The sequence below is a fragment of the Nicotiana tabacum genome, chromosome 4, assembly GCF_000715075.1.
Source record: "Nicotiana tabacum cultivar K326 chromosome 4, ASM71507v2, whole genome shotgun sequence".
Lineage (NCBI taxonomy): Eukaryota > Viridiplantae > Streptophyta > Magnoliopsida > Solanales > Solanaceae > Nicotiana > Nicotiana tabacum.
The window spans coordinates 65,682,694-65,695,993 of NC_134083.1; the positions used below are offsets into that span (position 1 = coordinate 65,682,694).

The window sequence follows — 13,300 nt, forward strand, 5'->3', positions numbered from 1 at the left end:
CTTCTATCTACCTAAATTTGTTGAAAAACATTATCTAGTATTTATATGGACAGTATATGCAGTGAATTAATTAATGTGCACATAAACTAATTGGTGCACTACTATTTGTATAGAATATTTTAGTTTTGTTTGTGCTTTTCGATCAATCTCCTATTTTATAGTCATTCATATTAAATAGGCTCGGGATTTACTGATTAGTCGAATGAACATATCTATTTAACCTATTATTTGTTAACTCAAGGATAATGATTATGAGCATATCTCTCCAACCAGTCATTTGTTGGTCGATCCGGCTACTGTGCTCCCATTGGGAAAGGGAAATGAGATTAAATTATACTACGTAGGAGTATTAGATTTTCTTTCCATTTAAGTCACAAATAATTTTTGTCCATGATGAGTATATTTTGCCGGGCCCCAAATATTTATGGGCTTTTTGTCAAACAAGGCTACTTATTGGGCATTGACGAAAATCTAGGATTGTCAGGATTGTTATACAAATAGCCAGCCAGATTCAATATTTATTTTTTCTAGTCAGTATATATAAATTATACATATATTATATATCGTTGGCTATTTTTAATTTAAGATATTAGGTGGGCTGCTATTTGAGTTAATTCTTCATTGTCATTACTCTTTAGCCACTGTTCAAAAGAAGCTCTGCGTCTGACAAAATGAGGGGGAAGTACACAGTTAGCCACTAATTAGAGATGTCATTACTCTTTAGCCATTGTTTAAAATGTATTTACTCTTTAGCCAGTACTTAATAAATTTTTACCCACCCGAACGAAAATACCCGTGTGCTAGACATGGGTGTTGTGTAAATATTAAAGATAGTGTCCTTAACTTCATGAATGTTGTGTAAATACTAAGGACAAAATATCCTGTATTTGCACCTTCCGCTGTAAACTTTAGGATATCATGTCATTAACTTCATATGTGCAGTGTAAATGTTAAGGATATGTGATGACCTAAAATGTCATCTTTGTTGTGTAAATGTTACAGACATAATATCCTTAACTTGTATTTACACCTTCTGTTGTTAAACTTTAGGACCTCATGTCCTTAACTTCATATGTGCAGTGTAAATGTTAAGGACATGGTGTCTTTACTTCACGTGTGCAGTGTAAATCTTAAGGACATAGTGTCCTTAACTTTATGAGTGTTGTATAAATATTAAGGACATGGTGTCCTTAACTTCATGAATGTTGTATAAATATTAAGGATAAAGTGTCATGTATTTGCACCTTACGTTATTAAACTTTAGAAAATCATGTCCTTAACTTCATATGTGCAGTGTAAATGTTAAGGACATGGCTTCCTTAACTTTATGTGTGCAGTGTAAATGTTAAGGACATCATATCCTTAATATTTATACAGCACTCATGAATAAATGGTAAAAATACCTTTTCGTATTAATTTTAATAGACCAGTGACTATTTTTATTCAGCATTAAAAATATTGGATAAAACTAAATATCATATTAAAAAGTAGCTATCTCACGCCATTTCTACGCGAAATGAAGGAAGAAGTAGCACAAACGAAATCGGGCCTTGTGGCCCAAATTAAAAATCTCAGTCCATTTATATTTTGTCGCATTTTAGGACCATATATCCAACGCTAGTAGAGAAGAAAGGACATGAATGACTGTAGTAGCTGAGTATTGATTCAATGACCCTCATGGCTTCTGCAATCTCTGCTCCTACTGCTTCTTCTTCTTCTTCACTATCATCATTCACTAGTAAAAGACTCTCTTTCTCTGCCCTTTCAAATTCTTCCATTTCAGCTCCCAAAGTTCAGTTGTTGAAGTGGATTCCTTACTCGGGTCTCACCCCTTTCTCTTCTTGGAATGGACTGAAGCAACTCTCCATTTCAAAATCTCAATATTCAGTACAAATTGGTATGGTTCTTTGCTAATTCAGCTGCTTTAAATGTCAGTCAATGCCATTGGGACTTTTCTTATTATGTTCTTGATTCTTTCTGCTCAAAGTAGTTCCCTTTTTTTTTATACCCGTGTGTGTGATTCTTGAAGTGATTGTGTTTACAGGAAGAAGTAGAAAACATAAAGGGAAAGGTGTTTATGCATCTCTGTTTGGTGTTGGTGCACCTGAGGCACTAGTAATTGGGGTTGTGGCCTTGCTTGTGTTTGGCCCAAAAGGTCTTGCCGAGGTTCGTTCCCTTCTTCCCCCTATACAATATTGAGGACCTTTTCTGTTCTTTACTCCATTTGAGGATATGCAAAAGTCTTAAGTTACCTGTATTTTTCTTATAGACCCTGTACTTAAGTAGAAAGATAGTTCTTTTTTGTTTTGTTTTAATCCTTGGGTAGATGTGGAGTTGCCAGCTGAATTAATGTAAGAGGAGGTAAACTAGATCATCCTAAACTAGAGGGTTGGAAGTCCATTAGTTCTGGAGGTAGGGGAAGAACCTTCCTTGGTAGTCTATGCATTCTCTAGAACTGTTAATTGCCTATAAAATTCTTCTTTATGTGCCTCGGATATTAGCCAAATGATCTTTCATGTGCTTAAGTTTAGGAGGGGTGTGGTCTAGCATGTAGAATAAGACGGGTAATTGAACACTTGCAGTGGTGGATGCACCTAAGATCTTGAGTGTACAAAGGTTTTAGGCAGCGTTAGCCCATTTGGGGACCGTGATAGCTACACAATGAAGAGATATGCCAGCGGCTTAATGGGATGAGTTGGGACTTCTGCGGGTGTAAAAAGAACTAATGTAAGTTATGGGAAAATTAGGAAAATGTCCTATCTCAGTCACGAGAGGTAAATTGAACATTTCATGATGAGGTCTTGTGCTATTATAATCAATTGCTAAGCAATTTTCCCTTAGGATTGGGCGTGATGCTATAGTCATTTTTTGGTTACACCTAGATGAGGTGGAGTTCTTTGTGGTAATGCTGGAGAATGGCTTAGCTTTCTCTTTTGTTGGTCCAATTTTTGCTGCAAAATCACATTCTAATTATGCATTTGGTTCTGCAGCTAAAATTTCGGGATTCTGAAGTTGTGAACTTCAAATCCTTCCCTCTGGTTCAAGTACACCAATCTAAATGTAACCTTGACCATACTACCAGTTGTTTTTCTGCAATAGGAGAATTTAGCATGTCTCACTTCAACTCTAATGTCTAATGAGAACCTAAACTTTGATTTTTCATCTTACATAATGAGGCTTTCTGTATGTCAGGTTGCTCGTAACCTTGGGAAAACTTTGCGTGAATTTCAACCTACTATCAGAGAACTTCAGGTAGGTCCTTATTGACATTTGTCTGAGTTTCTTTGTTTCTTTTATTTCTGAAGCAGGTTTTGATTCTCATGGTGCTCTTGTCTTTTGCTTGAAGGAAGTTTCAAGGGACTTCAAGAGCACACTTGAACGAGAGATTGGCCTTGATGACATTAAAGGTTCAGGCCAAGACACAATTAAGTCTAGCACAACTTTAAGACAGGAGGTTGATCCCAGTGAGTCGTTATACCTTTTAATATTCCCTCTGTGTTTCCCAAAATTAGTATACTTTTATTTTTATAATCTTCAAACAGGCTTCAACTTCTTAGACGTTTTAATCATCATATCAACGGCTTAGATGTTATAGCGATGCCAGATAGAAAGTGCCAAGCATATGAGTGTACTTATCATATTAAACAACCTTTGGTGTGTGCACAGTTTTTACTTTAGATCGAGCGGTGTTCAATTGGCACTATGGTAAATATTGCAGTTTAGAATTTGCATGGGGAAAGAAAGGCAGCTACCACTAAAATGTAGGTTTAAAACACGTTAATGTTTCTGCGTTGTTCACTATGCTAGAGTTCACTTTACTGCTTAATTAAAGGTTTCATGATTTTTGAATTTGTCCTAGAAGATAATATCTTTTATTCTGCCAAGTGAGGTAGAAATAGGATTAGATTAACTGTAGTTGTGCCTTTTAGTGTTGCATGTAATTCGGAACTTCATTTTTGTGTGAAAAATGTTGTGTTAGGGTTGGGAGTTCATCAGTAGAGTTTCAAGATTCAATCCTCATCTCCCCCTAGTAAAATTTGTCAGCAGAGGTGGTCTGATCTTGTGCCAACTGTATTTTATAGTGTTGGCGTTTGAGAGTTTTCTTGTTATACTTTTGAAAGCTACACCGCGCTATCCATCCAATTCCTCCACCAACGCGAATCCCAGTTAGATTCAGGCATGATACACATTGCGTGCAATCATTAATTATACTAGTCAGAGTAGCTATGTGAGAACATCTCACGTTCTTTTGGACACACACCGATGATGACCGATCAGAGACTTGTGAGCTCAACACTCTGACAGCTTGACAGAGGTCTCTTATTTTATTCATATTGGGACCTACATTTAACATTGACCATAGAATATTGATTGTCGTGTGAATCTTGCTTTTACATTCATTTCCACTTTGTGAAGTAACCACTTGGATTAAAAGGAAATTCTTTACGGAATGTTTTTTTTTCGAGATGGACAGAAGTTGGGGTTTTTTATTGTACAGGTGTAAAACGTTAAGGGAATGCACGAAGAGTTCATGGAAACATAGGGCTCATTTCACACATTGCCTTTCCAGGATTTAAGTTTAGTTCTTCTAACTTTTGGTCCTTATCCTGAACCTCTTTTACCTAGTATTATCCATAGCCTTCTTCTGTAACTATTAGATTTGTTATTATGTCATTGAAGAAGCAAATCTGTGTTCCATGCTCATTTTTGTTAACAGACTAAATAGTTTCATATCCTGTGAAGGAATTTCATTATGTAACTCTTACAAAAATGACAGATGGTTCTCCATCGCCAAGCATAGCTTCCTCAAGTGAGGAGGACATGGAAAGGCTGCTGAGAATCGCTGAGGCTGAAAAACAAGCTGAGAAAGACCTTGCATCCTTACTTGAAAGTCAGTCTGAATCCCGAACTGTGTCACAAGGTAAGTAGATATGCAAAATAAAGTTTAGAACTCCATTATTTTAGATTTCTACTATAGCCAACCATGGTTGCTAATTCCAGATACCTGGTTACTGCACTTCTATTTGGATATTTTGTCACTCTCGTTAGTACAATAAGCAATCCGCTGCTCGAGTTCTTCTCCTTTACCATTAATTTTCTGGTATGAAGCAGGGTGCGTTTCTACTAGATGTGTTGTGCAAAATCACTTGAGTTTTTATGACATATTCTGTCCTTCCAAATGTTTGTTTGGTCATCCACTCATCCTTAAGGAACTAACTGGTGTTATTGTTTCTGAAGTTGCAGATAATACTTCTTCCTCAGATAGAGCATACTCAACTGAAGAGTACTTGAAGATCACCGAGGAGCAGCTAAACGCAGCTGCTCAGCTGCAGAATGAGACATCTATTCCCGAGCAAAGCCCCATCAATGCCCAAAGCCTGTCGCAAGGTTAGTAACGTGTGCACATAGAAAACACCTCTTTGCTATGTTCCATCTCTTAAATTGCTGAAGTCCACAAACCTGGTTACTCTTGCTATGTTCCTGCTGGAGTTTCCGGAAAGTGATATATTTTTGTTTGGTTTTTTATTGCCTCATTAGTACAATAAGCAATCCTCTGCTTGAATTCTTATATCCTTTACCATTTTTTTTTTTTTGGTAATTGAAATTTTTTATTACTAAGTAACGTGTATGTACAGATTCTCAAACTAAAACAGAAACAAATCGCCTGCATCCAACTGCTAAGCACATCTTTACTTTCTCTTACCTTCGATGTCTCTTTGCCTATGGGTAAACATTCAGCTCTTTCAGCCTACCTGCTATCTTTACCATATAATTTTCTGGTAAGAAGCAAGGTTCATTTCTACTAGTTCTGTTCTGCAACCCAGAGCTGATATGAAATTATATTCACAATTTAGGGCTTTTCGACCAAATTTGTTTTCTTATTCATCCATTGGGAACTGTAATTGTTTGGAAAGCAAGTTAGTTAGGATTAGAAGTTAGTTATACAGTTGAAGGCAGTTAGAAGAGTTGGCTCACTAGTTCTATAAATACTACAGGCAACAAGGGAAATGGGGCATGGAAAAAATGATAAACTTTTGAATCTCTCTTTCTCTGCAGTTTCTCTTTCTTCCTCCTCCTCCTCCGCTCTCTCTCAGTCATTGTCTTCTTCACTAGATATTGTTGTGTCCATTTTGAGTATCAATAAAATGTCATTTTGTCTTTTTTGTTGCCTACTTGAGTACATTACAGGAACTATATGGTATTTTTGTTTCTGAAATAGCAGATAATTCATCTTCCTCAGATGGAGCATATTCAAGTGAAGAGGTTTCAAAGATCACTGAGCTGCAGCTATCTTCTCCCCAGCAAAGCCCCTCCAATGTCCAAAGCCAGTCGCAAGGTTAGTGATTTTTGTGCATAGTAATTTCCTTCTGTCCCCCTCAGCGTGTTCTTCTGATGTTTATTCTTAACTGCATTATCCCCTCAGCGTGTTCTTCTGATGTTTATTCTTAACTGCATTATACTCCAGAAACTCTGAAAGAAGCTGCCTCGCCGATCCCTTCTTCCCAGAAACCTGAAAGCGAGACATAGGGAAGTTAACATTGTTTACTGCAGGGCTTGTTATTTTTTGAATGATTGAATATTGTAGTATTATTCTTAAGATGCTTTTTGAACTTGGACATCTGTTGCTCGAGAAACAATTTTGTACATTATAGCCATTGGAAGAGTGTTTTACCGGATTTCACTTGTTGTATACTTGTATTGTATAAATTAAGATAAACCCACGTCCTCTTTATTTGCTAGATGAGATGGTTGGCTGGGGCCTGGGGATGAAATAAATATTCTCTCGTAAACCTTCTAAGACTTTCTGATTAACGTTATACGGAGATGACATCTCAGATTCCGTCCATTCATTTTTAATTTAAGCTTGTGTGTTGATGATCAAAAATAAGGTTCAACCTTTTCTTGTTTTTCGTAAATTGAGATGTTATTTCTTTTTCATCGAAGTTGGAACAATGGTGTAACTGTATGGCAATTAAATTGAAGTATTCAAGCGCTCAGAGATAATTAAGATTTTTAAATTCCACTATAAGGTGTTACAATTGGTTGGTACCTTTGTTCTAAATAATAAGACAAATTACTTTCTTTTTGGTATGTTAAAATGAAACTTGAAGATTTCACAGTGTAAATTAAATATAGGAACATTTATCAACAAAGGGCTGTTTGGTTTAAATTATCTTACTTGATATAACTAAATTTTCCTGATTGTATCAGTTTCTTAAGTTACCGTCACTATCCGGCTTGTTGTCCGAAATCTAAAAAGCTAACTACTGACTGTAACATCCAAAGAGATTAGTTATTTGAATACCAATATCATTTTTCACAATCCAAATTTAACCATGCTCTAACACAAAAGATTACTCCAACTTTTCAGTAATCCTAGTACTAGAAGCTATTTTCTACCTTTTTAATTTTGATTCAAAATAAGTGTCTTTTTGCATAATAAAAAAAAATTAATTTTATTTTTTTTAAAAATTGTCCTTATTTACATATCCCAATATGTCAAGGTAACAATTAATTAAAGTTAATTTAATGAATACATTTTTTTCCTCTAGAAGTTCGTATTTCTTTAATGAGTATACCAAAGGTAAAATGGTCACATATTGTGGACAGTGGCGAAGACAGAATTACCGCTAAGGGAGTTCAAATAAGAAAAAAGGTCAAAAAGTTGTAGCTAGAGGGAATAGAATCAATGACCTTACAAAATTTTTAAACCCACTTGATCACAAAGTTATGCCTTTAAATTGTGTAAACATAATATATAAAGGTAAAACATAAACATAAATTTGTGAACGGGTAATGTTTATTGTTTATCACGAGCCGCAGATACTTCTGTTTTAACTATTTATATTCTTCTGGTAAAACATGAAGATGAAAGATATCACGCATTAATTAATCACTAACAAACTTTATTCCTTTAAACTCATGACTTTCGTCTCTGCATAACATACAAAGAACGAAAAACATAGAAAATCAGAAAACAATAAATAAAGAAGGAGAAGAAGAACCCTCTGGTACCCCTACCAGCCCCACCCCCTAAATAAAACAAAAGGAAAAAACTAGAAAGAAAATAGAAAAAGGAAACATACAAATTACTCATAGAACTTAGAGATAGATTCAAGCAGAGAAAATTAATTAAGCTTCCATGAGAAACTCTTTATCCTTCTCCAACCTCTCCATTGCATTTGCTTCCAAGCTAATCTCCACATCAATGCTTCTTCCTCCATTTTTCCCTTGATACAAATACACCATCCCATCAAACCTATTATTCGATCCACTCCTCACACTCTCCGGCTTTCCCCATCCAAAATCCACGTCGTACACCTTAAACCTCGGCGAGCTTCCAACTGCCACGCAATTCACTCCTGCATCTTTGTACTGAAAAATCTTCGGGTTACTTTCCCATTCTTTGTTACGTTCATCGATCGCCTTAGCGTCGTGTTTCACAATTGCTTGCTGTATCATCCCCGCTGCGAACTCAATTGGCTGTGCCAGCAATAAACCCGCTGCTGTCACCGTGAAAATCGCCTGAATTAGGTTTCCGAAGTAACTCTCCGGCATCGGAGGGTCGACTCTTTTCCTGCAATCGGCGAAGACGGTGTAGACTGTGTAGTCCTCCGGCTTGAGCTGGCGGGCACGTGTCACGGCGAGCCACACGTGTGCGGAGAGCGATTGGAATGTTGAGAATGGGGCGGAGGATCCCTCTGGGGGATTAGTGTTGACCTTTGACTTGATTTGGTCAATTGCTGACTCGGAGAACTTGAAGAGCCTTTCGCGGAGAGGTGGGTCCACGCTGGGGATGACTTCACCATTGGTTGCTGACTTAGCAGATTCTGGTGCGTCGGATGGCGGGGAAAGGTTGAGCTTGACTCGGGTGTTGCGAGCTTTGGTGCGTTCGAGGAAAGGTGGGACCGAGATGGAGGTGGACCCACAACAGAGCTCGGCCCAGGAGGTCATGAAGTGCCACGTGGAAGTACCGTCCAGTACAGCATGATTAAATGCTATTCCAATGGTGAGTCCATCCTTGAGCTTGGTGAGCTGTCGGTAGTTGCCCAAAATAAAATGAGACCACAAAATAAGTCATCAACGGGTCCAACAAATTAATTGCTATTCTGCGTCTTTTTCAAATGAACTTTAATGTAAAGAAAATATTCATACAATAAAGATCATTTTAAGTTTATTTACTAAATGCAGCATCTACACAAAATTGGTAATTCTGAAAAAAGGATAGAAGATTTATACTTTAAGAGTTAGTCAGATTACACTAAGAATATATATCAGTGGATAAAACTTAGTTGTGAATGTCGTTAGACATTTAATTTGTGGTCTTATTTTCAATTTAAAAAAAGTTGTTTTCCCCCAATAGGAACCATCATGATATTATGGATAAATTGTTCAACTTATCATCACATTAATTAAGTGATCTTTGTCTTAATTGAATACCAACCCTAACACCACGATGTAGCTAAACGATTTAATTTGTTTATAAGCAAGATTGGAGTATTAGCACATCGACTGGCTTATGCTTGGAACTTTAAAATGATTGTGATACAGTATCATTTCCTTTTGTAGTAAAAGTTGTGGATCTTTCCTAAAATTAACATCCTGATCAGAAATAAACTCGATACAACATTTCTAGTTTCTGTGCCACCGCCAAACCTCTATGGGCATTAAATGTACGTAAGCATATGAATAGCTGAAACTCATTCTGAAGAATAGCCAATAATAAATTATGAGTGTCACACTAACAGTATTAATACAATCGAATTACTTTAAATTACAACAATCACGTAAAATGTATATACTTCCTCCGTTCACTTTTACTTGGCATGTATTTGTCACTTTGCGCGACAATTTTTTTTTCTACTTATACTTACAATATTTATTACTCATCTCAAATCATTTTCTCAAATTCAATAAAATATACATCAATTAATATGAGTATCATGATAAATCATGCACTTCATTTATTATTGTTTAAGGGGCGTGAAAAGTCAAAACGTGTCAAGTAAAAGTGAAGGACGTGAAAAGTCAAAACGTGTCAAGTAAAAGTGAACGGAGGGAGTATAACTTAAAATTCATTTATGGAGCATTGAAGCATTTACCTGCACAGCCAGAAGAGGCCGGTGAAGCCCTTCAAAATTCAAGATTTTATTACAAGGAATTAAATCCAGGAATTTGGAGGTGCCTTCTTCATCCGTAAGATCTGCAACTTCAATCCCTTCTGCGGCGGCCGCTATCACCTCCGCGCCGTCCATGTCATCGTCGTATTCCACCTTGAAAACCTCCTCTTCATCTTTTCCCAGTTTCCCAGCTAGTTGATAGAAATCTTCCAACACTAAGGCAAGACCATCTTTCAGTTTTTCCACCGTTTCCTCAAAGTTTTCAGCACCCTTATAGATCAGCAGTTTTTGGTTGTAATAGAAAGCTAAGTAAGGAAGATCAAATGTTACCAATTGGCACTCTTTTTTGCCTAGTGGTTTATGTGGTTTTACGTTACTTTTCTTCAGGATTTTCACATTTGTGACAACAGTTTCCTCCTTTGCTACTTCACCTGCCATGGCTAATTTCACAAATGGTGATGAGATTGGAAAAACAAGAGAGATGAACAACTGAAAATGGCTTTGTTTTTTTGGTGATTGGAAAATGAGCCAAGAAAGGTGATTTACTTATACTAGAAGTAGTACTAGACTACTAGTGTAGGGATAGTAACAGTGTATATTGGGAGCGGTTGGGATGCATTTATGAGTTTACTTGAGTGTAGTTGGATTCCATTTATTACTATCCTTAGCTACTGTTTTGGATGGCAGTTGAAGTAAATTTCTGTTTCCTTTAATTTATTTTGTTTTTTTGTTTGTTTATTTTGTTCCTACTGTTTCAACTCAAATATATGGATTATAAACACTAACAACCTTGCATGTTGGCCATCGGTTCTCTCCAAGTAATACTATGATGCTGACAAAGCTCATGCTATAAGGATAAACCATTTTGTTTGTCGAGCAACGTGTCTTAATATTGAATATTGAATTAAAGAGCTAGTTGTGAACAAAATCCCATGTTACATGATATTTTCAGTAAGGAAACTATGTGCAAAGCCATGCATTTTTTGCAACTATATTACTGGCCAGCAGAAGTTAAAGAAACGAAAAGTTGGGGCAACTGGCAGTTAGAGGCGGAACCAATATTTGATCTTTATGGATTCGAATTCTAGTCCGGTTAAGTTTCTGAACTCTAAATTAACAATTTATATATATTTAATAGATTTCATAAGATAAATACATGGTTTTGATCAAACTTAATGGGTTCGACCAAATCCGTAAATTCTATGCTAGCTCCACTCCTGCTAGCATCATTAATCAATATAGTACAAGCACATTTGTACTACGGTGAATAAGATCTCTCTGCCTTTTTAATAGGTCCTATGAGTGAAAATTTTGATTAGTCGGGTTTTGATACCTCAGCCTCAGGCTGGTTGTGAACAAAATCCCATGTTCCATGAGATTTTCAGCCAGAAAAATTACGCGCAAAGACGTGCATTGTTTTCCAAATACCTAAATTATTAGTGCCAGATTATCATTTTGTCATTTCTGATTAATCATTAGATCACCACAACTGGTGGTAACTCCTCTCTAAAGCAAATTCCAAGTATTTCCGCTTTGAAACTATTAGTGGCTAGGAGAGGTTGAAAACATGGGACGTTGGGGAAACTATAACTATCATTAGTATCAATACAGTACAAGCTCAAGCAACCACATATTTAGCTCTTTCCGTTGATTTTATTAAAATTCAACGGTATTACTTCTTCCGGTTCATTTTAGTTGTTATGTATTTCTGTTATACGTCCAAACTATTAACAAAAAATGTTGTTTGATTATTGTACCTAATTTACTCTTCACATTTATGTTATGTAATCAATGCTTTACATTCAAGAACAAATAATACTAAAGACAAATAGGAAACAATTAATTAATCATATCTTAGATTTCTAAAATGACAAGTATTTGAAACCAATTGGATTTAGTAACCATGACAACTTAGAACCCATTTGGCCAAATTGCCAAAAGCTACTTATTTAGAAAAGTACTTTTGTTAAAAAGTATTTTTTTGAAAAAGTACTTTTTGAAAAATAACATTTCGTGTTTGGCTAATTCGTTTGAGTAGTGCTTTTTGCAAGCTCATTGTGTTTGGCCAATCTTAAAAAAAAAATACTTTTAAGTATCAAATTATGAAAAAGGACAGTAAATATTCAATTTGCGATTAGTATTATTTAGAAAAAAAATAAATTTAAATATTTATTATAAAAGAATTCAATTAAAATATAAAACTTAAAATAAAAATATAAATAATATTTTGTAATTAATATAAAATATAGTTATTCCAAAGCAATAACATTGAGTGTTTGGTATTACTTATTGTTTATGTGATAATTTAAATATATTAAAATACGTTATTTAATATAAATTTAAAATCTACTAGTAAGAATAGGAAAAAGAGAATAAAAATAATATTAAAATAAAAAAGATAAGATTTGTATAGTAGAAATAAAAATAAAAAGGAAAAGAAAAAGAAAAATCTTAAATTAATAAAGGATAATTTGAAAAATATAAATTTATTGTAAGGTTATTTTTGTCTTGAATAAATTAAACTAGAATTTGTAGCTTCTCCCCAAAAACAGAAAAACTACTTCCGCGACTACTTAAAAGTATTTTTTTATTTTGGCCAAATACCTTAAAGTTTTCAAAAAAGAACCTTTTTGACAAAAAAAGTTAAAAAAATACTTTTAGCATCCCATAAACTTAGCAAAATAGGCTCTTAAAATGGACCAGAGAGAGTACTATACAACATAAATAATGATTGTAAGCCGCTCCAAACCTGTCTAGTTTGGCATTTTAATGTGATTAATCTCTCTAGCCAATGGCCAACATTAGTAGTGTACTGAGGTTTACATTTTTTTCAAAAATAAAGCAAAAGTAAATATTAATAAGAGAACTCTCTATCAATCCACTGCACTTTAGCCCAACAATAAAAGTAGTAAAATCTTCATATGTGGATTTAATTTCTTCCGAATTTACTCACACACCAAGCCCCCACCATAATATCTGGCCCACTGGCCCTCCTGTTTTTTTTTCTTTTGTAGTTGTTGTTGTTGTGTGACTGATAAGATAATACATTTCAAACTTTTTTAATTTGTTTTTTAAATAAAGGAAAATTTATGGTTTATGGTGTCATGTGGATGCTTTTATTGACCGTCCTCAACCAGAAAAGTGGTGTTATTAATCGTACGAAAAATGAATGCACTGCT

At 35.2% G+C, this 13,300-nt stretch overlaps 2 protein-coding genes across 6 annotated transcripts; one reads left to right on the plus strand and one right to left on the minus strand.

Moving 5' to 3' along the window:
- The first annotated feature begins 1,607 nt into the window (after positions 1-1,607).
- On the plus strand, positions 1,608-6,738 carry LOC107826149 (sec-independent protein translocase protein TATB, chloroplastic). 5 transcript variants are annotated; one of them, XM_016653098.2, is made up of 8 exons: positions 1,608-1,897; positions 2,045-2,166; positions 3,193-3,252; positions 3,347-3,464; positions 4,778-4,921; positions 5,239-5,388; positions 6,242-6,337; positions 6,467-6,738. In XM_016653098.2, the coding sequence occupies exons 1-8, from the start codon at positions 1,669-1,671 to the stop codon at positions 6,526-6,528; spliced, it is 981 nt and encodes a 326-aa protein (XP_016508584.1). In that variant the 5' UTR covers positions 1,608-1,668; the 3' UTR covers positions 6,529-6,738. The 5 variants fall into 5 exon arrangements, with proteins under 5 accessions (XP_016508584.1, XP_016508583.1, XP_075108061.1 ...); XM_016653097.2 differs by having other exon boundaries at positions 5,245-5,388; positions 6,224-6,337; XM_075251960.1 differs by having other exon boundaries at positions 5,245-5,388.
- Positions 6,739-7,890: 1,152 nt separating this feature from the next.
- LOC107772760 (BAHD acyltransferase DCR) lies at positions 7,891-10,667 on the minus strand. Its single transcript, XM_075251961.1, has 2 exons — positions 10,104-10,667; positions 7,891-9,036 (listed from the first exon to the last, which is right to left on the minus strand). Exons 1-2 carry the CDS (start codon positions 10,557-10,559, stop codon positions 8,134-8,136), a joined length of 1,359 nt encoding a protein of 452 aa, XP_075108062.1. The 5' UTR covers positions 10,560-10,667; the 3' UTR covers positions 7,891-8,133.
- Between the last annotated feature and the right edge of the window lie 2,633 nt (positions 10,668-13,300).

Coding starts and splice junctions, on each gene's coding strand:
- LOC107826149 (XM_016653096.2), top strand. CDS start 1,669: ATGACCCTCATGGCTTCTGCAATCTCTGCTCCTACTGCTTCTTCTTCT. Junction 3,465..4,777: donor AAGACAGGAGGTTGATCCCA/GTGAGTCGTTAT, acceptor CAAAAATGACAG/ATGGTTCTCCATCGCCAAGC. Junction 6,338..6,466: donor TGTCCAAAGCCAGTCGCAAG/GTTAGTGATTTT, acceptor ATTATACTCCAG/AAACTCTGAAAGAAGCTGCC.
- LOC107772760 (XM_075251961.1), bottom strand. CDS start 10,559: ATGGCAGGTGAAGTAGCAAAGGAGGAAACTGTTGTCACAAATGTGAAA. Junction 9,037..10,103: donor GGCCTCTTCTGGCTGTGCAG/GTAAATGCTTCA, acceptor AACTACCGACAG/CTCACCAAGCTCAAGGATGG.